Source organism: Protopterus annectens, chromosome 3.part1, assembly GCF_019279795.1.
Source record: "Protopterus annectens isolate FY-2018-M chromosome 3.part1, PAN1.0, whole genome shotgun sequence".
NCBI lineage: Eukaryota > Metazoa > Chordata > Ceratodontiformes > Protopteridae > Protopterus > Protopterus annectens.
Window position 1 is genome coordinate 1,478,946,140 of NC_056732.1, and position 23,371 is coordinate 1,478,969,510.

The window sequence follows — 23,371 nt, forward strand, 5'->3', positions numbered from 1 at the left end:
TTTATGGTAGCGGTAATTCAGCTGGTCTCCTTCGCCAGGTATCCAATGCAAGTGCTCCAATGGACCCTTGCGGTACAGTGGTCTGCTCATCTGCACCCTATGTCCATGGCAGTCCGGATTTTTCGAGTCTGCCAGCGTCGCGTAGTGTGGTGGCTCTGGTCCAGATATCTTCTGCTAGGGAGACCCTTTTGTCTTCCACAGCCCCAGGCCACAGTGACCATGAATGCCTCCTTGTTGGGGGTGGGGGGCAGTTTCCAGGAAGGACAGTCCAAGGCACGTGGTAACCATCCGAGACCAAGTTGCACATCATTATCCTAGAAATGGGAGCAGTCCTACTATTGTTGCAAGCCTTCCAGGACAGTCTCCCTCTTGGGACTGTGGCAGTTTAGACAGACAACATGGCGATAGTCTGGTGCATCAACAAGTGGAGTAGACACGATCGCATCCTCTGTGCAGAGAGGCCATGAGAGTGTGGGAATGGGTTATGTCCTGCAGGTGCTTTATTCTTGCAATGCGTATTCCCTGCGATTCTAATGTGTTGATAGGCAAGCTCAGCAGATCTAGCCTGAGTCCCCACGAGTGGTCCCTGAACCAATCAGTGGCATGCCAGACCATTGGGGTCTCCCGTGCTGCGATCTGTTTGCCTCCCTGATCAATCACAAATGCAGCAAATACTTAGCCCTGATTCCCCCCACCGGGGGAATCACCCAGGGATGCTCTGATTCACGATTGGCCGCCGGGACTTCTCTATGCCTATCTTCCAATGCCTCTCATTTTCAAAGTCTTTTAAGAAGCTCGTCACCTGAAGGCTCACCTCTGGCCCCATCAGACATGGTTCTCCATCCTTTGGTCTCATCTAAATATCCAGCCCAGGATCTCGTTTCCCATCCCTGGGGGCTTCCTCTTCCCAACCTTCAATCCCTGTGGCTGACAGCTTTGTTACCTCCAGTTCCAGTGATTGTCAGCCAGATCAAGCTGCCTTCTCCGGTGAAAGGCATCATTTTGGCCTCCCAGAAGCCTTCTACTAAAAAGGTTTATTCCAGCAAATAGAAGAGGTTCTGTCATTGTGCTCATCAGCGTGCCATAGAGCCTTTTCCTGCTCCTGTCCCAGACGTTTTGTTCCTGTCCTCTGTTTCAACAAGGGGCGAGCTTTTCAATGATTAAGCTTCAATTGGTAGCTTTTTCTAACTTTCACCTAAGTCACAGCCCCATGTTTTCTTCTAGCCTGTGCAAGGCTTTTCTTAAGGATATTTTCTTGCTCAGTCCTCCTTTCAAAGATCTGTCTCATCCTTTTGGGTGCTGCAGTCCCTAACAGAACCTCCCTTCGAGCCTGTTTTGAAGTGTGATATTAATTTTCTGTCTTGGAAGACAGCTTTTTTTGGTGCCTATTGGCTCTGCCAAGAGGGTTTCTGAATTGCAGACTGTTTGCATAGAAGCTCCCTTCATGTTTTTTCGCAAGAATAGGGCATCTCTCAGGACCAATCCTTCATTTATTCCTAAAATAGCATCAGAAACTAACCTTAATCAGTCAATTCAACTTCCCGTATTTTTCTCAATTTTTCGAACAAAGGAGAGTACAAACTACATTGCCTGGATGTACATAGGCAGCTAAGTTTCTATTTGAAGAGGACGGAGAATTTTCGAATCAGATCTGCTGCTGCCACTTGGTCATATCCCCACATTTTTGCAACACATTATAAACTGAATTTGGTGTCCAGGGGTAGAGCTTTGTTTGGTTCTTCTGTGCACCAGCATGTCCTTCCTTGAGACCACCCAGAGTTATGGATAGCTGGGGACTCTGATCATCCATGATTAATAATAACACGGATAGCATCAGATAGTTGTGTACCTACCATAACTTGGAATCTGTGCTGTTATGTGTCGTTATTCATCACATTTCCACCCTCCGTCCCCCATCCGTCTGGTGATCGGGGATTCATAAAGTAATGGTGTTTGGTTCTGCTATTCCTTATTGTAGACAGTTTCATTGTCCTTATTTCTATGTAGCAAACTCTGTCTGAGGATTATGGGTAGCAGGGGTTCCTGGGAGGGGAGGAGCTCGAGCTCAGGAGCTGTCGCTTACTCTGCTGGCTCGAATCTGAGGTCGGATCCAAGACCCATCCATAATGAAGATTGACACTGGATAGCACAGATTATGTACATAACTCTTTATCATCTTTAGGGTATATGCTGGCTAATCATTGTGACTTGAGTCCTCTCAGGGGTGAGAAGATACGAGATAGAGAAGCTGAAGCTTGTAAGCTGTTGCTGAAGAAAGATGCCTATGGTGATCAGACCACCAATTTCAGTGTCTGTGCAGGGACGATATAAATCTAACTTTATGCTAAGTACATAACTACTTATGTTTGAGTTAATGAGTAAGAGTATGGGGTACAGTAGTGATATTCTTAGGCTAAGACGAAGCAAGATCAGAGCTGCAGTAATGGTAGCAAAAAACTGCATATGTGAGATGCATGAAAAAATGATAGTGTGTAAATACCAAGTAGACTGCTTTGATGTCCATTAAGAAATTGAAATTACTTTTGATCTACTTTTTAAGTGTTTTAATTTTCTTGTATTAGGATATAAACACGTGTAAAGAACTGATGAATTTGAGCCGTATCTTGGAAGAAGTGTGTCCTTTAGCTACTCCAGTGTTTGGAACTCCTGACCTTAATAAGGTGAGCAATCTGGTTTTTAATATTTTTGTAATACTTGCAGTTTAGAATATTTTAATGTGAAAAATTAGTAATGCTTAACCAGTTTTGATGTTGTAAAGGATAAAGCTTGGAGCATGACACTGGCAACCCAGGACTTATTTGCAGCTGTGGTGACTAAGCTCACAGAAAGAATGAGAATTCCCATCTGGAGTGGGGGATGTGGGCAGATGTTAAACCACTGATGGATGGTAGTCTTAAAGGGTGGGTGTGCAGGACAGTACATTTTTGCAGAGATGACATTGTTTTAGTCTGTGGTGATTGGAATTGTAGGTTTTTCCACTTGGATAGGGTTAGGCTATTGTAAACTTAATTGCTGAGACACTAAGTGCTGGTTGAGGCTTGTGTTCACATGTATGAACAAATGGGACAGTCTATCACTGGAACTAATGGCTAGCAAACATCGGGAAAGTTTAAAAAAAAAAAAAAAAAAAAAAAAAAAAAAGTCTAAATGTGGTAATTAATCCTACCATAGGCTTGTCACTGTGCACTTGTACGTCTGAGTCGCATTTAAAGTTATCGTGTGAGGTTTGTGAAAATTTTGATAGACTGGAGAAGTAAACTGGTGCTAAAGGATTCTTTTTCCTGGGAATGTGGAGATGAAGGGGAAGCATCTTCCACCCTCTCAAGCTAGGTTTTTTGTCCCAGAGATAAATCTACTAAAAGAAAAGAACATTTTCAGTTCAATTTTTTCTAGTGGCTATATATAAAAAAAAGTATAGAAATGGACTCTGCTTCTATCTGTTTTAATTGTTTTAATTTAATAATTGAAGATTCTGAGAGAGAGAGTGGTTCCATAGGCAGGCTAATGTATGTGCAGTTTCAGAATTAGTGCTGGTTAGACTACCCTCTTCTCGGCCTTCTCTGTTGGAGCACTGAGGCCTGGCCTGTTAGGTCCATTTCCTTCCATAAAAAGGTGACAGCAAACATTACAGGTGAGCATCTGCCATCTTGAAGTAGCACTTAAGTCAAGATGGGTCTCATCCTAGCCCCTTCTGGTTCCAGAGAGAGACAAATTCTGTTCCCTTCCATTTTGGGTCCATACTTAGCTTTAATTTTGAAGAGGGCAAGGGACACTCTTCCATTGATCTTGCTGATGTCAAAAGAAGCATTGAGATTAATAGATACTGTTGGTCCCCAAATGTTTTCCTCATTTATTGATGTTGCCTGCCCATCAGTGTTGGCTGTGCTGATGGAGATTCTGCCTTTAGTACTAGAGCTTGGGGAGGCAGTTGAAACAGTTAATAAATGTGGATACGTCTGTGCCATTTTGGAACCTCCTGTCAACCTTTGGCTCTAAGGGTGCTGGCAGCAAGGTTAATGTGTGGCCCTTTAGCATTGTTGCTGACTAGTTGTTTTGCATCAGTGCTATTCAGTGCAGGCCCATGTTCAGCATATATGACCTTAATGGCCAACCAGGTTTTAGTTACCAACCCTGTAATTGTCTTTTTACTCCCTTCTGTGGACGACCGGGCCCAAGTATTGGATTTGATGTCTTTTCCATCTGGATTTAACTTGTGGGTTATTGGATCCAACTCTGATCGTAGATTGGCCATATCTCAGACTTCAAATGGCCATGCTCGGCAACCTCTGTCCGTAATACCTAACTCAAGTAAGAGAAGTTCAGATGTAGTGTGCTGCCATTTCTGGATAGCATTTATGGTTATTACTGTGCTAGTGTGTGTAATTTTTTGCTCTTTGTAGCATGATTTTGCTCCCTTTGTCCTCTACCCTGATGTTCTTCATCTCACATTGCTGCAGTCCTTACACTTGGGTAATCCGCTGTCCTCGGTCGGCCCGAATATCAAACTATAAGGCTGACGTCGGTCAAGGCGCATTTGACTGACATCAGGACGTCAGGGTACAAATGCGCATGACCGACGTCATATCCTCAGTCTTTTTTGCCGCATGGTCCGATGCAGAAGCAGTATTGCAAGTGCCGGTTGGCGTTCTGAAATTTTTCGATTTCGGAGTTTCAGACCGAGTCAAAGTTGGCTAAGTACCCCGTTAGGGAATATTTTAGTTTTTTCTTGCCTCAGTGGTTTACCGGATGTCAGAAAAAGTGAATAATTGTATTTCTTGTGGGAAACAGATACCGCATAGAGACTATCATACTTTGTGTATTCCTTGTTTAGGGCCTGAGCACGACGTTGTTGGGTGTCACTCTTGTGCTAGATTCAATAAGCGCACTATAAAGAGGAGATTAGATTGTGCCAGGTTGGTCTTCGGGAAGCGGTGCAATTATAAAATGCCGTCGGATGCTCCGCCCGCTTCTTCGAAGAAGCGCAAGGACAAAGCAGTTAAGCCTAGGCTAGAAGAACCGTCCGTACCGGACGCCGGTTCTTTAGAGGTGTCGGTGGAGCCGGTGGTTCCACCGGAGGTTTCTTTGGGATCCCAGGGAGAGACTTTGTTATTGCAGGATGTGGCCTCTCAGGAGGCAGGTCAGGGTGATGGGGCTTCTCAGGTTACTATACTCCGCTTCCTGCCTAGGGTGGTTAGGCCCTCTCCTTCTGTTTCCAAGGCTTCTCCCAGAGGCAGGCCAGGTTTAGCTTCAGTTGGTGTCACCCCTAGTTCTTCAGGAACTGTGCCCAAGAAGCATATGCTTAAAATGGCAGATGATTTGATTACTTTGATTAGGGGTTCTTTGCCCCCTCCTGATAAGAGACCTAGGGTGGAGCCTGAGCTAGGGAGTTTTGAGCAGGCTTCGGATGTTTCAGAGTCTTGGCTGAAGACTTGCAGGAGTACTCTCCTTATTCTGATTGTGATGTGGATGATTCTACTCCTTCTGCTTCTCCTCCTGAGGATTTTTCTTTTTCAGAAACTCTTCATTCCATGAGGGAGCATTTTAAGTGGGAAGGTCAGGACTTTTCTGATTCCAGGAAAAGGCTTAGGGAATTTTTGTTTTTACCCCAGCATAGGCCTTTGGCTATTCCTCCTGTTTTGGATGTAGTGGAAGATGTTTTTACGGAGGCTTCTCTTAATCCTGATTCTTTGCCTCCTGCTCCTGTTAAACCGGATAGGTTTTACAGGGTGCCTGAAGCTCATAAGTATCTTTTTAAGAGTCCTAGGGCAGACCCAGAAACTGTTAGCCAGGGGCCTAAAGGTGTTAAGGCTTCTGTTGTCAAGAATCCGGTTCCTGCAGATAAAGAGGCCAGGGCTTTGGATAGATGGGGAAAGAAAGTTTATACTTCTTCCACTCTAGCTATGAGGGCTTTGAATTGCCAGTTTCACATGTTGAAATACCAAAACTATCTCCTTTCACAATTGAAGTCTAAGGTTGATGCTCTGGCGGAAGGTATTGATTGTAAAGAGTTACAAGATTTAGTACATGTTTCTGAACAGGTGGGTAAGCATTCTTTGCAATGTGGTTTTGATGCTGTACAGGCCTCGTCTAGGGTGGCTGCCACTGGGTCAGTTCTTCGCAGGCACGCCTGGCTGAGGGATCAAAATTTATCTGACCATGTTAAAACAAGGATTTTAGATGCTCCTCTACAATCTGATGTGTTGTTTGGTTCTCCTGTTGAGGCAGTTTTAAAGAAAATGGAAGACAAGGCTAAGTCTATGCAGACTGTTAAAGATTTTTTGCAGGTTCAGCCTCCAAAGTTTAGTAGAAATTGGCCTACTATAAGGGGTGGACGTATCCTTCTTATGATTCCCAGTCTAGGGGTAGATCTAGACGTGGTAGGGGCAGAGCTCAGGGCTCTTTCAGGCCTAGAACAGGGAGTTCTCCTGCACAGTCTTCGGGTGAGGGCAGGGGTCAGTCCTTTCGTAAACAGACCCAATGACCTACCTTTTCAGCTGCCAGAGCCTTCTCGTCTGGCAGCACCTTTGGGAGGAAGGTTGGCACTTTTCAAAGAAAATTGGAGTTTAATTACCCAAGACAGATGGGTATTGGATATCATACACCACGGTTACAGGTTTTATTTCCATACCTTGCCTCCTTTCAAAGGCATGCCAGACGTTCCTCCTCAACAAAGAATTAGAGGCTCACAAGCAAATTTCTCTGTTACTCCAAATAGGGGCCATACAGCCGGTCCCTATGCCAGAAGTGGGCCTAGGATTTTATTCTCGCCTGTTCCTAGTACCAAAGAAGGGGAACACGTGGAGACCAATTTTGGATTTATCTATCCTCAACACTTATCTGGACATTCCCAAGTTCAAAATGTTGACGTTGCAACAGCTTTTACCTCTGCTGGGCAAAGATCATTGGATGGTAACTTTGGATCTCAAGGAGGCTTACCTTCATGTTCCTATCAGACTAAGTTGCAGGAAGTATCTGTGTTTTCGAGCTGGGACTTCTCACTATCAGTTCTCTGCATTGCCCTTTGGCTTATCTACTGCGCCCAGAGTGTTCACGAAAGTTCTGGCTCCAGTGATAGCTTTCTTCAGGCTAAAAGGAATACAGATCTATCCTTATTTGGACGATTGCCTGATTCTGGCTCAAGGAAGGGACGAGCTTCTTCATCATTTGGAATATGTGATAGCAGTGCTAAGATGCCTGGGGTATTCTGTGAACGAAATAAAGTCCAGTCTAGTACCCTCTCAGGACATGTGCTTTCTGGGTGTAAGACTGAATACAGCATCCCAGATGGCCTTTTGACCCCGGACAAACAAAAGAATCTTTCCCTTTACTTCCATCAACTATCTCATCAGTCAGGGCTGACTGCAAGGACAGTCCTTCAAGCCTTAGGGTTCATGGCATCTTGTATTCTGGTGCTTCCCAATGCCAAACTGCATATGAGGAAGCTGCAATGGTATCTCAAAAATGTATGGACACAGCACTGCCAGGATCTGGACACTGTCATTCAAATAATACCTTGCATTCAAAAGGAATTTTTGTGGTGGGCTCAGGAATGTCACCTAAACAAGGGACTCTCTGTGACCCGGCCAGAGGCGAGTCAGATTTTAACGACAGATGCCTCAGACAAAGCTTGGGAGCTCATCTAAATGGAAAGTGGATACAAGACAAGTGGCCTGCCAGACTACAACATCTACATATCAACTTGAAGGAGATGTTAGCAGTCCAGTTTGCATTAATAGCTTTCAAGGATTTACTTCTTCCAGGGCAGGTGTTGATTCTAACAGACAACACAACTGTCATGTGGTACATCAACAAGCAAGGGGGAACACATTCTTATCCTCTATGCAGGCAAGCAATGATTTTGTGGGAGACTGCTCTCAGTTTACAGCTCAATCTTCAGGCAAGGTTTCTGCCTGGAGCACAGAACTCCTTAGCAGATGTGTTGAGCAGACGAATTATGGATCCCCACGAGTGGAAATTGGATCCTCATGTATTTCAGAAATTGACAGTGTCATGGGGAACTCCAGACATAGATCTGTTCGCTTCTCCACTAAACCATCAGCTGCCAAAGTTTTGCACGAAAAGGTTTCATCCCACAGCTTGGCAAGTGGATGCTCTTTCTTTCAATTGGAGCAATCTTCATGTGTTTGCCTTTCCACCTCTGCCTCTCCTCCCAAAGGTACTTCTAAAGGTCAGACAGGACAAGCCAAGGATGATTTTAATAGCTCCAGATTGGCCTCGACAGCACTGGTACCCATTACTGAGAAGTCTGGTACGGAAGCCTCCATGGCCTTTGCCTTCGATTCCACACCTGTTGTCCCAGGAGGACAGTCATTTGCTCAATGTCAAACTTCACTCTCTTCACCTAACATCCTGGCATATTCTGTTTTGAACCATAGAGGGTCTCAACTTCCACAACAAGTTTTGAATGTGATTTTGGAAGCTAGAAGGCCTAGTACAAGGAAAGTGTACGCAGATAAATGGAAGAGATTTTTATTTTGGAGTGCAGCAAAGGATTTTGATGTTTCTGAGCCTAATTTAAGTGTGGCTCTTCAATATCTTACTGAGTTACTGGACAAAGGTTTGGCCTTCTCTTCTATTAAGGTTCATGCTGCAGCAATTTCAGCTCACTATGACTGTGACCCACCATTGTTTTCTCATCCTTTGTTCAAGCAATTTCTTATCTTAGAGGGGCAAAGAATATAAGACCCCCACGTAGAGCTCCTACTCCTGCTTGGGATCTCAATTTTGTGTTGGAGAAACTCACTCTACAACCTTTTGAGCCTGCAGCTACTTCTGAGTTGAAATATTTATCATGGAAGACTGCCTTTTTGTTGGCCATTACCTCTGCCAGAAGGGTTTCTGAATTGCAGGCCCTTATGGCGGTTGAGCCTTTCTTAATTTTCCATAAGGACAGGGTATCTTTACGTACTAATCCTTCGTTTATGCCTAAAGTGGTTTCTAGTGTGGCTTTAAACCAAACTATTCATTTGCCTACTTTTTATGCAAATCCCCAAAATAAAGGGGAAAAGATTTTGCACACTTTAGATGTACACAGGCAGTTGCGATATTATTTGGACAGAACTAAAGGGTTCAGGCAGTCTCAGCAGTTATTTGTTTCTTTTGCTTTGAGTTCTCAGGGCAAGCCTGTGTCAAAACAAACTATTTCTAAGTGGATTGGGTTTTGCATTGCTTTCTGTTATTCCCATCATGGCAAGGAGATTCCAGCTGGGATTAGGCCTCATTCCACTAGGGCTACGGCCACTTCGACAGCTTTTTGAGGGGGGTGGCAACCAAGGATATTCTGGAGGCAGCTACTTGGAGTTCAGTGCATACTTTCTCTAGGCATTATCACCTACCACTTTACTCTAAATCCAGGGCTGGTTTTGCCACTGCTGTTTTGCAGGGCATTTTGGCAGCCTGCTTCCTTATAGTTTGGCCATCCTCCCTTACCTCTGCTTTGGGATTCTACCCAAGTGTAAGGACTGCAGCAATGTGAGATGAAGAACATAGTACAGTTTTGTACCTACCATAAATGTAGATGTTCGAAGATCCACATTGCTGCAGTCCAATTTACCCTCCCTCCTTCCCCTCTGTAGTTAGAGGTGGTTGTGTGGGTTGGGTTGTAAATATTGTGTATATTGTATATATTGTACATATAGTTAGTGCAAGGGTGGTTGGTTGTTGGTTTGCTGTCTTTGGGTTTTGACCTTTATTTTTAGGGTCTTCTGACATCTGGGGCAAGAAAAGACTGAGGATATGACGTCGGTCATGCGCATTTGTACCCTGACGTCCTGATGTCAGTCAAATGCGCCTTGACCGATGTCAGCCTTATACTTTGATATTCGGGCCGACCGAGGACAGCGGATTACCCAAGTGTAAGGACTGCAGCAATGTGGATCTTCGAACATCTACATTTATGGTAGGTACAAAACTGTACTTTTTAGAGAGTGTTAAGGTTTAGGTGATTGGTATTGTTTTAGGCAAGGTTAGGTTTTAGTATAGGCAATACTGGCTTTTCTCACCTTGTGTGTTCGCAGTGTTTATAGTGTTCGAGTGTGTTCTTTGTAGATTACTGTTGCTGCTGCTGTAGTGGTAGGAGTGTTTAGTGTGGTATTGTGTGTCAGAGGAGTTCATTGCTTGTTGTGCATTTGTAGATTTTTGTCTTGGATCTGAAAGGGTTCATAAAGTCCATGGATTGTGGGCTTAAGTTACCTTCACAGGATGCCTATGATAGATGTGTTAATTGCTTGGGAGACTGTCAATTTGGAGTTGCCTTGCTCCATTTGCAAAGGCTGTGGCTTTTTGGGCCATTAGTGAGAGGAGAGCAAAGTCGGTGTTGAAGGGCCTCCTCCCTTCAGGCGGTTCCTCTTATTCCAGCAAGGGAGGTAAAAATGGTAGGGATCATTAACATAAATCCAAGTAGATCAATTCTTTTAAAGGGGACTGTAAGTTGTCTGCCCTGTCTTCTAATTATGCACTGGATCTAAAGGTCTCATGACCATCTGATCCTCTGGTGACTTGGAATTTGATATCTCTGAGCCCAATCGCCTTCAATACTGATTTCAGTGAAGGCTGCTCCTTTGGCTTTGAGCATCCCTAGTCCCTTTCTGTTCAAGGGGGCTGCTTTGGGCTAGGCTAAGTTGCCTTTCTCTCAGTCTCCTCCACTGGGGTCTTGCCCTGCTCCACCTTGAATCCGGGCAACCCCAATTTAGATCTGACCAGTGGATTCCCTGCTTCCCAAGAGGACCTCCAAAACCCTTTGGTGGCTTTGTTGACTGTATCGTCCATGTGGGTCAGAATTAAAAAAAAATTGTATTTGGAGCAGCTGATGAGGTCATTTTTAATTATTTATTTATTTACATTTGTTTACCAGGAAATTCTGACTCTACTCTTATGGCTTTTCCCGGTTAGGGGTCGCCACAGCAGAACGCCGGTCCGCTCATGATTGGCAGTGGATTTTACAGTGCCGAGTTGCCAGCCCGACGCCCAGCCTTCAATGAAGGCACGCCCATTCAGAGGTCCTTTTTCAGTGATGGCCCGGGGAGAAAAGCTCCACAGAATGGACATGGTTGATGATAAACAATAATCAAGGTAGTTATACAGTAGAAGTGATCCTGACATGGAGAAATACAGGAGCAAATTAGATACAGTTGAGTAGTAAGCATTGAGAAAAAAGTTAAACACAGTGCTACAAATTTTCTAAACCAGTAACTAGATGACAATAATAATCATCTTCTTTTGGCTGTTCCCATTAGGGTTTGCCACAGCAGATCATCTGTTTCCATTTCTTCCTGTCCTCTGCATCTTGCTCTGTCACACCAACCACCTGCATGTCCTCTCTCACCACATCCATAAACCTTATCTTAGGCCTTCCTCTTTTTCCTGTTACCTGGTAGCTTCATCCTTAGCATATTTTTCCCAGTATACTCAACATCCCTCCTCATGTCCAAACCAATGTAATCTTGCTTCTCTGGCTTAGTCTCCAAACCTTCCAACCTGGGCTGACCCTCTGATATACTTATTCCTAATCCTGTCCACCCTCGTCACACCCAGTGCAAATCTTAACATCTTTAACTGTGCCACATCCAGCTCTAACTCCTGCCTTTTTGCCAATACCTCTCTTCCACACTCACCATTACTCTGAACTATTGATCCCAAGTATTTAAACTCATCCGCCTTCACCACCTCTACTCCTTGCATCCTCACCATTCCTCTATCCTCCCTTTCATTCACACAGATATATTCTGTCCTAGTCCTGCTGACCTTCATTCCTCTTCTCTCTAGAGCATATCTCCATCTCTCCAGGGTCTCCTCCACCTGTTCCCTACTCTTACTACAGATCACAATGTTGTCTGCAAACATTTTAGTCCACAGGGACTCCTGTCTATCACCATTGCAAATAAGAAAGGGCTCAGAGCTGATCCTTGATGTAATTCCACCTTAAACGCTTTTGTCACTCCCACCGCAGACCTCACCGCTGTCACACTACCCTTGTACATATCCTGCACCACTCTTACATACTTCTCTGGCACTCCTGACTTACTCATACAATACCACAACTCTCTAGGCACCCTGTCATATGCTTTTTCTAAGTCTGCAAAAACACATTGCAACTCCTTATGACCTATGTACTTCTCTATCAACACTCTCAGAGCAAACATCGCATCTGTAGTGCTCTTTACTGGCAGGAAACCATACTGCTGATCGCTAATCATCACGTCCCTTCTTAACCTAATTTCCACTACTCTTTCCCATAACTTCCTGCTGTGACTGATCAGTTTAATCCCTCTGTAGTTACTACAGCTGTGCCAGATCACCCTTATTCTTAAAAATCGGTACCAAAACACTTTATTCCTCAGGCATCCTCTCACTTTCCGAGATTTCATTAAACAATCTGGATAGAAACTCCACTGCCATTTCACCTAAACACCTCCATGCTTCCACATGTGTGTCATCTGGACCAACAGCCTTCACATTCTTCCTCCTCTTCATAGCTATCCTTACTTCCTCCTTGCTAATCCATTGCACTTCATGATTCACTATCCCCACATAATCCAACCTTCTCTCCCTCTCATTCTCTTCATTCATCAACCCCTCAAAGTACTCTTTCCATCTGCTCAATACACACTCCTCGCTTGTGAGTGTTTCGCTCATTATCCTTTATCACCTTTACCTGCTGCACATCTTTCCTAGCTCAGTCCCTCTGTCTAGCCAATTGGTACAGGTCCTTTTCTCCCTCTTTGGTGTCCATCCTTTCATACATCTCTTCATATGGCTTATCCTTAGCCTTCGCCACCTCTCTCTTTGCCATGCACCTCATCTCCTTATACTCCTGTTTACTTTCTTCAGCTCTCTGACAATCCCACTTCTTCTTTGCCAACCTTTCTCTGTATACTCACCTGTACTTCCTCATTCCACCACCATGTCTCCTTGTCGTCCTTCCACTGTCCAGATGTGATACAAGCAACTTTCTAGCCATCTCCCTTACTAGCTGTGCTGTAGTTACCCAGCTATTTGGTAACTCTTCACTGCCACCCAGTGCCTGTCTTAACTCTTCCCTGAACGCTACCTCACAATTAGCCTTTTTCAATTTCCACCATTTGAGCCTTAGTGCTGCCCTTACACTCCTCCTCCTCTTGATCACCAACGTCATCCTACAAGCCACCATCCTATGCTGCCTAACTACACTTTCCCCGGTCACCACTTTAGTCTCCAATTTCCTTCAAAAACTGGCCCTCCTATATAAGATATAATCCACCTGTGTGCATCTTCCTCCACTCTTGTATGTCACCCTATGCTCCTCCCTCTTGTTAAAATAAGTATTCACCACAGCCATGTCCATCCTTTTCGCAAAATCCACTACCATCTGACCTGCATTCCTTTGCTTAACACCATACCTACCCATCACTTCCTCATCCCCTCTGTTCCCTTCACCAACATGCCCATTGAAATTTGCTCCAATCACCACTCTCTCACCCTTGGGTACAGTCATTACAACTTCATCCAACTCTCTCCAAAATTTTCTTTCTCATCCATTGCACGCCCAACTTGTGGAGCATAATAGACTAAATGATAACTAAATCCTGAAAGGATTAACAGGCGGTGAATAATCTTCTGATCTGAAGTAGTTAACTTCATTTGGTCTGCAACCTGTGGGTATCGGATCTGATTCGGATCCGAGCCGGCAGCTTTCCAAGCTTAAAGATCCGAGCTCCAAGCTCCTCCCCCTTACCCATAATGCCATGCTACCTCCTTGTAACCCTCAGATCTAGTTTGCCGCGGCTTATGATAGCTTCTCAGAACGAGCTCAGAGTTTGTGAGTAAAATTATCAAAAAATTCAAATATATTTTATTTTTCCTAGCTTTTCCTTGTACGCTTCTGTGTGTGTACCCCGGGTAGTTTCTCTTTAGTGGTTCTTGTATTTGGTGTCTGTTAATCTAATTGTTTAGTCAGCTAGTTCCCCTCCCCCACTAGAGTGTGTGAAGGCGTGTGCTGTTTTCCCATTTCTTTTACTATGGCCGATGGCCCTAAGGCCATTTTTTCTAAATGCACCAAGTGTGGTCATAAGCTGTCCCCAGCAGATGGTCACACTCTGTGTTGTGCCTGGGTGTGGAACACCTTCCCACACGCTGCACGATTTGTGCAGCCTTTAATCCCACAGCATTGAAAGACAGAAAGGCCAAGCTGATTTTGGCGATGGTCCTGCCACCAGAATCTTCTTCGTCTTCTGCTGTGGTGCCAGCCGCTTCTTCGGCTGCCCCACCTGCTACTTCCGATCCCCTGGCCGGGACTCACCCTCCCTCTTTGGTCCATGAGGAATGGGAGGGAAGAAAAAAGGACAAGGACAGGGAGAGAGAGAGAGAAACACCGTAGCCATAAAAGGCGGTCGGAGTTGACTCCCTCGGCTCCGCGATCTAAAGTTGTTGTCTTCTCCCGTGAAGGTCTCCGGGTCTACCCCTTTTCGGCTCCGCTCACCTCGTTTCTCCCCGGAGCCGGAGGAGGAGACCCGGTCACCTTCTAGGTTATCAAGGCGACCTTCCCGGCTGCCTTCAGTGGCCTCTAGTAGGTCTACTAGGAGCTTGTCGGACGCAGATATGGATCGGATGATGCGCTGATTTTTGCAGGCTCAAATGCAGATGGGAGTGTTCGTGCCCCCCCCCCCTGGGGGGGGGGGCTTGACACCTTTTTTTGCCCCTATTGCTCTTTCTTCGACCCGCTTTTGGGTCTCTGGGCTGTCAGATCTGATTAGCTTTGGAGCCGGGGTGGGGTCGGTGCCGACAGCATTTCAGTCTTAGGTGCCGACCATGCCCTCGGGTCTGTCGGATCCAGGCTTGTTGTCGGATCCGAGCTCTCAGAGCCGTGGGGCGGGCGTCGGATCTGGAGGGGCCAGTGGAACTTCGGCTCCGTCCAGGTCGGGTCCCACTACACTTTCGGATCCGATCGGGTCGCCCTCTGTGCCAGTCCGTACGTCCGGAACTGAGGGAACTGCTTTCGGATCCAAGGGAGAGCAGTTCACCATCGGCATTTGATCTAGTGGAGAGGGTCCTCTCGAGGGACTCGAGACCCCTGTTTTTTGCTTTGGACCAGCTCGTCGCTCCCACGCAGTTGAGCCTATCCTCCATCTGACCCCAGGGACAGCCTGCACTTACGTCCCAGATGGTTCCCTTGGAGGAACAGGACCTTGTTGGTGAGGCCTCTTCGGACAGCCCCCCCCACCCCCCCGAGGAGGTCCCTCACAAGCAGAAGTGCAAGAGGAGGCACTTGGACTCACCTGAGTCCCTCACGGAGGACACAGACTTGGAGGAAGGGGAAGGCTCCCCAAGATCACCCCCTGAAGACTTCTCCTTTGGAGACATCATGGAAATGTTGCGCATTAGGGGAGGGTGGTCCGCCCAAAAGCCTTCCTCGGACGAGTCTGTTTCTGGAGGCGTTTGACGCAGGCCCATCTACCTCTGGGGTGCCCCCCCCCCTCCGCCGACCCCCTGGTAGATCCTATTACTACCAGGGCATGGAAGGAGCCGGATACTGTGGAGCCGATCCCCAAACGTCCCGACAAAATACTAAGCCCCCCTCGGACAAGGCATGTTGGAGTAAGGGTGCCCCTGTGGATGCTATGGTGGTGGCAGCGGCCACTAAGAAGGAACAAGCATAGGAGAGTTCCTTGGTACACCCTCCAGACAAGGACTCTCGGATGATGGACCATTTGAGAAAGCGGATGATCTCTTCAGCGACCTTCTCTGTAAGGTCGCTGAATTATATGGCACATGTTATTCGACTCCAGCGTGACCTGATTAAGGAGTACGCTGGATCACCCCCAGAGTTCATGTTGGCCGAGGCAAGTGTACGTTCTCGTCCCGAATGGCCACTCAAATCGATCACCAACACATCCATGCGGCTCCTCTCCCATGCCACGGAGGGAACGGCTAGGGCTAGCGGAACGGGCGTGGTCTTAGGCAGACAGGCCTGGCTTAGTCTTTGCGATTTTACGGAACCCTTCAAGGCGTCCTTCACAAACGCTCCTTATCACGGTTCAACGCTCTTTGGCAAGACAGTCCACGACACGCTTCTCCAGAGCGAGAAAGACGGGAAGATGTCTGCTGTCGGGATCAGTTTCTTGGCTCCCCAGAGGTCCTATTCCAGGAAACAAAAGGGACAGAAGAAGATGTGGTTCCGGAAGACTCAGCAACCCCGTTGCGCTCCAGAGACCTCGTCCTTCAGAGGCAGAGGTAGACAAGATGGATGCCGGCCCAGAGGCAGAGGGGGCCCAAAGAGCTTTGGGTCGAGAGAACCTTTCTTGGACCGACCCGCACAGCAGCCCTGAGGGGTTGCCCGACTACTCTTCTCTGGAGGCAGTCGGGGGGCACTTCTCTGAACACCTAGCCAAATGGGAGTCCATCACCACAGATTGCTGGGTGCTCCGAATTGTATCCAGAGGATATTCAGTCCACTTCTTAACCTCCCCTCCTCGATCAAGAGGAATCCCCGATGTCCCACCCGGTCAGAGTGATGCAGCAGCTATAGAAATTCAAGGGCTGCTAAGAAAAAGAGCAATCCAGCCCGTCCCTCCAGAGCAGTCCGGATCAGGGTTTTACTCCAGGTTCTTTTTGGTGCCAAAAAAGACGGGAGACCTAAGACCCATACTCAACCTGTCAACGCTGAACCTGTCTGTAACCAAAGAGAAATTCCGGATGGTCACTATTCAATCCATTCTCCCACTGTTACAGGAGAATGACTGGATGTGCTCAATAGACCTCCAAGATGCGTACTACCACATTCTTATGGACAGACGATCCAGGAGGTTTCTCCGCTTTCGGCTAGGAACCAGTCATTACCAGTTCAGGGTCCTACCCTTTGGTCTCACCACAGCCCCAGGGTGTTTACCAAGGTCATGGCAGTAGTAGCGGCCCACCTGAGGCTTCAGGGCATACAGGTCTTTCCATACCTGGACGACTGGCTCCTTACTGCCTCCACCAGGCAGCAACTTTGCTTAAACAGAGAATCTGAAGTAGTTAACTTCATTTGGTCTACAACCTGTGGGTATCTGATCCGATTCAGATCCGAGCCGGCAGCTTTCCAAGCTTACAGATCCGAGCTCCAAGCTCCTCCCCTTACCCATAATACCCTGCTACCTCCTTGTAACCCCCAGATCTCATTTGCCGCGGCTTAAGATAGCTTCTTAGAACGAGCTCTGAGGTTGGTTTGTGAGCAGTTTAATAATAGAATTCTTATTTTTCACTATATTTCCCTTTGTGTGTGTGTGAACCTCAGGTAGTTTATCATAGTGGTTCCTGTTTCTTTAGCTGTAGTTTATTTAATTGTTTAGTCAGCTAGTTCCCCTCCCCCACTAGTGTGTGTGAAGGCGTGTGCCACTTCCTTTTTTCTTTTACAATGGCCGAAGGCCCTAAGGCCATTTTTTCTAAATACACCGAGTGCGGTCATAAGCTGTCCCCAGCGGATGGCCACACTTGGTGTGTGTTATGCCTGGGTGTGGAACACCTTTCCATAGGCTGCAGTATTTGTGCAGCCTTTAATACCAGAGCATTAAAAGACAAAGGCCAAGCTGATTTTGGAGGGCCTTCTGCCACCAGAATCTTCGACTTCTACTGTGGCGCCGGCCATTACCACGGCTGTACCATCTGCCACTCCCGATCCCCTGGCCGGGACTCACCCTCCCTCTTTGGCTCAGGAGGAAAGGGAGGGCAGAAAAAAGGATGAGAGACCGAGAAACACCGGAGCCATAAAAGGTGGTCGGAGTCGACTCCGCCACCTAAAGTTGCTGCTTCTCCCTTGAAGGTCTCCGAGTCTACCCCCTCTCGGCTCTGCTCCCCTCGTTTCTCCCCGGAGCCGGAGGAGGAGACTTGGTCACTTTCTAGGTAATCATGGCGACCTTCCCGGCCGCCTTCGGTGGCCTCTAGTAGGTCTACTAGGAGTTTGTCGGATGCAGATATGGATCGGATGATGTTGATTTTTGCAGGCTCAAATGCAGTTGGGAGTGCCCGTGTCCCCCCCCCCCTCTGGGGGGGAGCTAGACACCCTTTTTTGCCCCTATTGCTACTTCTCCGACCCGCTTTCGGGTCTCGGAGCTGTCTGATCTGGTTAGCTTTGGAGCCGGGGTGGGGCCGGCGCCGACAGCGTTTGTCTTTGGCGCCGACCATGCCCTCGGGTCTATCTGATCCAGGATTCTTGTCGGATCCGAGCTCTTGGAGCCGTGGGGCGGGCGTTGGATCCGGAGGGGCTAGTGGAACTTCGGCTCCGTCCAGGTCGGTTCACCTTCGGCACCGATCCGTACGTCAGAGCCGAGGGAACTGCTTGCGGTTCCAAGGGAGAGCAGTTCACCGTCTGCATTCGATGTAGTGGAGAGGGTCCTCTCGAGGGACTCTAGACCCCCGGTTCTTGCTCCGGACCAGCCTGTCACTCCCACGCAGTTGAGCCTGTCCTCCATCATCCGATCCCAGGGACAGCCTGCGCTTATGTCCCAGATGGTTCCCTTGGAGGAACAGGACATCGCTGGTGAGGCCTCTTCGGACACCCCCCCCCCCCCCAGAGGAGGTGCCTCACAAGCAGAAGTGCAAGACGAGGCACTTGGACTCACCTGAGTCCCTCACAGAGGACACGGACCTGGAGGAAGGGGAAGGTTCCCCAAGATCACCCCCGAAGACGTCTCCTTTGGAGACATCATGGAAATGTTAGGCATCAGGGGAGGATGGTCCGCCCAAAAGCCTTCCTCGGATGAGTCCGTGTTTCTGGTGCCATTTGACGCAGGCCCATCTACCTCTTGGGTGCCCCCCCCCCGCCGCCGACCCCCTGGTAGATCTCATTACTACCAGGGCGTGGAAGGAGCTGGACACTGTGGAGCCGATCCCCAAACGTCCTGACAAAATACTCATCCCCCGGACAAGGCATGTTGGAGTAAGGGTCCCCCTGTGGATGCTATGGTGGTGGCGGCCACCAAGAAGGAACACGCACAGGAGAGTTCCTCGGTGCATCCTCCAGATAAGGATTCTCAGATGATGGACCATTTGGGAAAGCGGATGATCTCTTCAGCGACCTTCTCTGTAAGGTCTCTGAATTACATGGCCCATGTTATTCGACTCCAGTGGGACCTGATTAAGGAGTACACTGGGTCACCCCCAGAGTCCATGTCTGCCGAGGACAAGCATACGTTCTTGTCCCAAATGGCCACTCTCAAGTCGATCACAAACACATCCATGCGGCTCCTCTCCCATGCCACGGAGGGAGCGGCTAGGACTAGCGGAACGGGCGTCGTCTTACGAAGACAGGCCTGGCTCAGTCTTTGCGACTTTGTGGAACCCTTTAAGGCGTCCTTCACAAATGCCCCTTATGATGGTTCAATGCTCTTTGGCAAGACCATCCGCGACACCATTCTCCAGAGCGAGAAAGATAGGAAGACATTGTCTGCCGTCGGGATCCGCTTCTCTGCTACCCAGAGGTCCTATTCCAGGAACCAGAAGGGACAGAAGATGTGGTTCCGGAAGACCCATACTCGACCCATCAACGCTGAACCTGTCAGTACCCAAAGAGAAATTCCGGATGGTCACTATTCAATCCATTCTCCCACTGTTACAGGAGAATGACTGGATGTGCTCGATAGACCTCCAAGACTCGTACTACCACATTCTTCTGGACAGGCGATCCAGGAGGTTTCTCCGCTTTTGGCTAGGAACCAGTCATTACCAGTTCAGGGTCCTACCCTTTGGTCTCACCACAGCCCCCAGGGTGTTTACCAAGGTCATGGCAGTAGTAGCGGCCCACCTGAGACTTCAGGGCATACAGGTCTTTCCGTACCTGGACGACTAGCTCCTTACTGCCCCCACCAGGCATCAATTTTGCTAAAACAGATTACCTGTTACAACTAGCTCACCAACTAGGGATCTCAATCAACCTCAGGAAATCATCTCTGCAACCAACTCAAATTTTGGATTTCATAGGGGCCAGGATAGACGCGACACATTCCAGAATTTTCTTGACAACCAACAGACTACGCAATCTTTGCCTCCAAATCTTGGACTTCTTACAGTCTCCTGCGCCACCTGCCGTATTGGTCCTGAGTGCCCTGGAATCCATGGCAGCTGCCATCACTCTATCACCGTTCGCCCGTCTGAAAATGACAATCCTTCAATGGACTCTTCAAGTGCATTGGTCTATTCTTTTTCAACCCCTATCTACCCCTATTCCTCTCAGCGGAGTGTGCAAGGAGTCGCTTCTCTGATGGCTTCATTCCAAAGACCTTCGGGAAGGACGTCCTTTCGTCCTACCTCCCCCACAAGTCATGGTGACCACGGACGCATCTCTCCTTGGGTGGGGGGGCATTATAGGGGCAGATCCATCCAAGGCACATGGACTCCCACAGAGACCTCACTGCATATCAATGTACTGGAGATGAGGGCGGTGCTTTTAGCGTTGCAGGCTCTCCATCACTTTCTTCCTCCGGGTACGATTGCAATTCATTCGGACAACATGTCTGTAGTCTGGTGCATAAACAAACGGGGGGGGAACCAGATTCTATCCTCTTTGCAGGGAGGCCATGAGAGTGTGGGAATGGGCGATCTCCACCAACCGCTTTCTCATAGCAACGCACATTCCGGGTTGGTCAAACCTCTTAGCAGACAGGTTGAGTCGAACAATTCTCTCACCTTACGAGTGGTCTCTGAACTCAACAGTCGCGAACCAGATATTCCTCGCCTGGGGACAACCTTGCTGCGATCTCTTCGCCTTCAAACACAAAGTGCAGCGAGTTCTTCGCTCTGATTCCCCCACTAGGGAAAGCCCCCAGAGATGCTCTAGTTCATGCTTGGCCATCCGGTCTTCTGTATGCTTATCCCCCTCTTCCCTTGATAACAAAGTTCCTACAGAAAGCCCGTCTGTTGGGGAGCAGAGTTATCCTCATAGCCCCATTCTGGCCTCGCCAGGCCTGGTTCCCTTACTTACGGTCTCATCTAGTACATCCTCCCTGGATCCTAAATCCCAGTCATGATCTGATTTCCCATCCACTGGGGCTGAAGACCCCCGACCTGGGTCATCTCAAGCTCTCAGCTTGTTTGATCCAGTTCTCCTAATGGCTAGGACTCCCGGATTATCCTCCTCTGTTAAAGCCATCCTATTGGCCGCGCACAAACCATCCACCAGAAAGATCTACAAGAGTAAATGGAAACTGTTTTCCCTCTGGGCAGAGATGATGAATCTAGATCCTTTCACGGCCCCCATCCTAGCAGTCCTTGACTTTCTTTCACACATTTTTCAGCAGGGAGCTAGTGCATCCACTATTAAAGTCCAACTGGCAGCTATCTCCCACTATCACATAGGTAACAATTCAGGACCCCTGGCTTCATCCAAGATCTGTAAATCATTCATGAAAGGAGCCTTCTTGTTACGACCCCCGATCAGAGATACAGTACCTCCATGGGATCTTACCATAGTATTTCAAGCTTTAACTGGGCCCCCATTTGAACCGGCGGCCACAGTGGAATTAAAGTATGCATCTTGGAAGACAGTCTTCTTGATTGCCATTACTTCCGCCAGGAGAATTTCGGAGCTTCACGCTCTGTGCTGTAAACCTCCATACATCATTTTTCATAAGGACAGGGTCTCCCTCAGGACCAATCCCTCCTTCCTGCCCAAAGTATCCTCAGAGGCCAATATCAGTCTATCAATCTACCGGTCTTCTTTCCAAATTTTCAGAATAAAGGAGAGTACAGACTCCATTGTTTAGATGTTCACAGACAACTACGTTTCTACCTGAACAGAACAGCAATATCAGGAAATCTGACCAACTTTGTGTCATTTGCAAAATCACGTTTTGGAAGCCAGTCACTAAAGTCACATTAGCTAGATGGATCTCCCAATGTATCCTCCTCACTTACAAAAGTTCTGATCGCCCTGAGCCCCTGAAAGTGCGAGCCCATTCTACACAATCTATGGCTGCCTCTGCTGCATTTTGATCAAGGGTCTCTCTAGATGACATTTGTGCAGCAGCAACTTGGGCTTCTTCACATACCTTCATTTCACACTATAAATTGGATCTCATATCCAGAGGACGTGCTTCTTTTGGCTCTGCAGTGCTCCGGAATATCCTTCCATAAGGGCCTCCCAAGTTTCTGGTAGCTGGGGACTCTGTCCCACAGGTTGCAGACCAAATGAAGTTAACTACTTCAGATAAAGAAGTTATGTACTCACCATAACGTTCCATCTGAGTAGGTAACTTCATTTGTCTGCAACCGGCCCTCCCTCCTTCCCCCGGACCTATGGTTTGCTAGTTACGAGCTTGTGTATACCTTGTTCAGTCCTCACCATTGCAAAGTGGTAAGGATTACTAGGTTATAGAAACATAAAGCAGTAGATCCACAGTAAGAGGAACCAGTCCGTAGGGTGTTGGCAAAAATAACTTTTAATCACATCCACTTTTAAAAAACAGTATCAGGTCCTTCGTTGACCAAAAAAGACTTGAAATCACATCCAAAACCAAAACAAAATTCAGTCGAGCGCTTTTGCTTGGCTCAATACCAAGCTTTATTAAGATACATTGTACGCTAAAAAGGAGCTGTTTATATACAGCTCTCCAAACATATGACTACAGAGCATAATCAAATTTTAAAGCTGTAATCAAATTAAAAATGTTACAGGATTTTAAATGACTAAACCATGAATTGTTATGTTTAATGTGCCATACTCACCTGGCTACACCAGCTAATTCATTATAAAACCCTCCATAAAAATTGTACAAATTTAAAACTTTGAACGAAAAAATCTTTATGGAGAGCTGTATATAAACGGCTCCTTTTATTTTTGCCAACACCCTACGGACTGGTTCTTCTTACTGTGGATCTACTGCTTTTGGTGCTGCTGTTTCAATTTTGTTTGTTACTGGTTTGCGTTTTTCATCTATGGCAGAGGAAGCAGACCAAGGGGATTATGTTAATACACCACAGCTGCTAAAAACGCCGGGTGAGAATGGACCGGTGACACGTTCCGAGTTCAACAAAGTCTTGGATTTATTAACCCAATTAACGGAGGCGTTGAACAGTAACAGGCGGGACTTCCTGCCCAATACCTGGCAACCAAGAAACAGGGTCAAGAGCAGAGAAGAATGCGTGTAACCCATGAAGCAGCTGTCCCACGAGAGACCACATGAAATGATTCAAATCAAGGACTTTTTTCTGTTAGGAAAACTGGATGCAACTCTGCAGATGCAGTCTCTATGCAGCGACCGACTGAAGCTGACGCTCAACACAAGCAGTTCAGTTTTAACGCTTGGGCGGGCCAGCAATTCTGGTTCAAGCAAGGTACTGTTCCGTTTGATAAAACTGATATTGAACAGCAATTTAACAACTT

At 47.3% G+C, this 23,371-nt stretch overlaps 1 protein-coding gene across 3 annotated transcripts in view; it reads left to right on the forward strand.

The window, feature by feature from the left end:
- STK31 (serine/threonine kinase 31) overlaps window positions 1-23,371 on the forward strand; it is a 5,081,810-nt gene that overhangs the window by 859,324 nt on the left and 4,199,115 nt on the right. For all 3 annotated transcript variants that reach the window (XM_044067546.1, XM_044067547.1, XM_044067545.1), the window contains exon 4: window positions 2,583-2,681. In XM_044067546.1, the coding sequence (XP_043923481.1) occupies window positions 2,583-2,681 (99 nt within the window). The remainder of the gene's footprint in view (window positions 1-2,582; window positions 2,682-23,371) is intronic.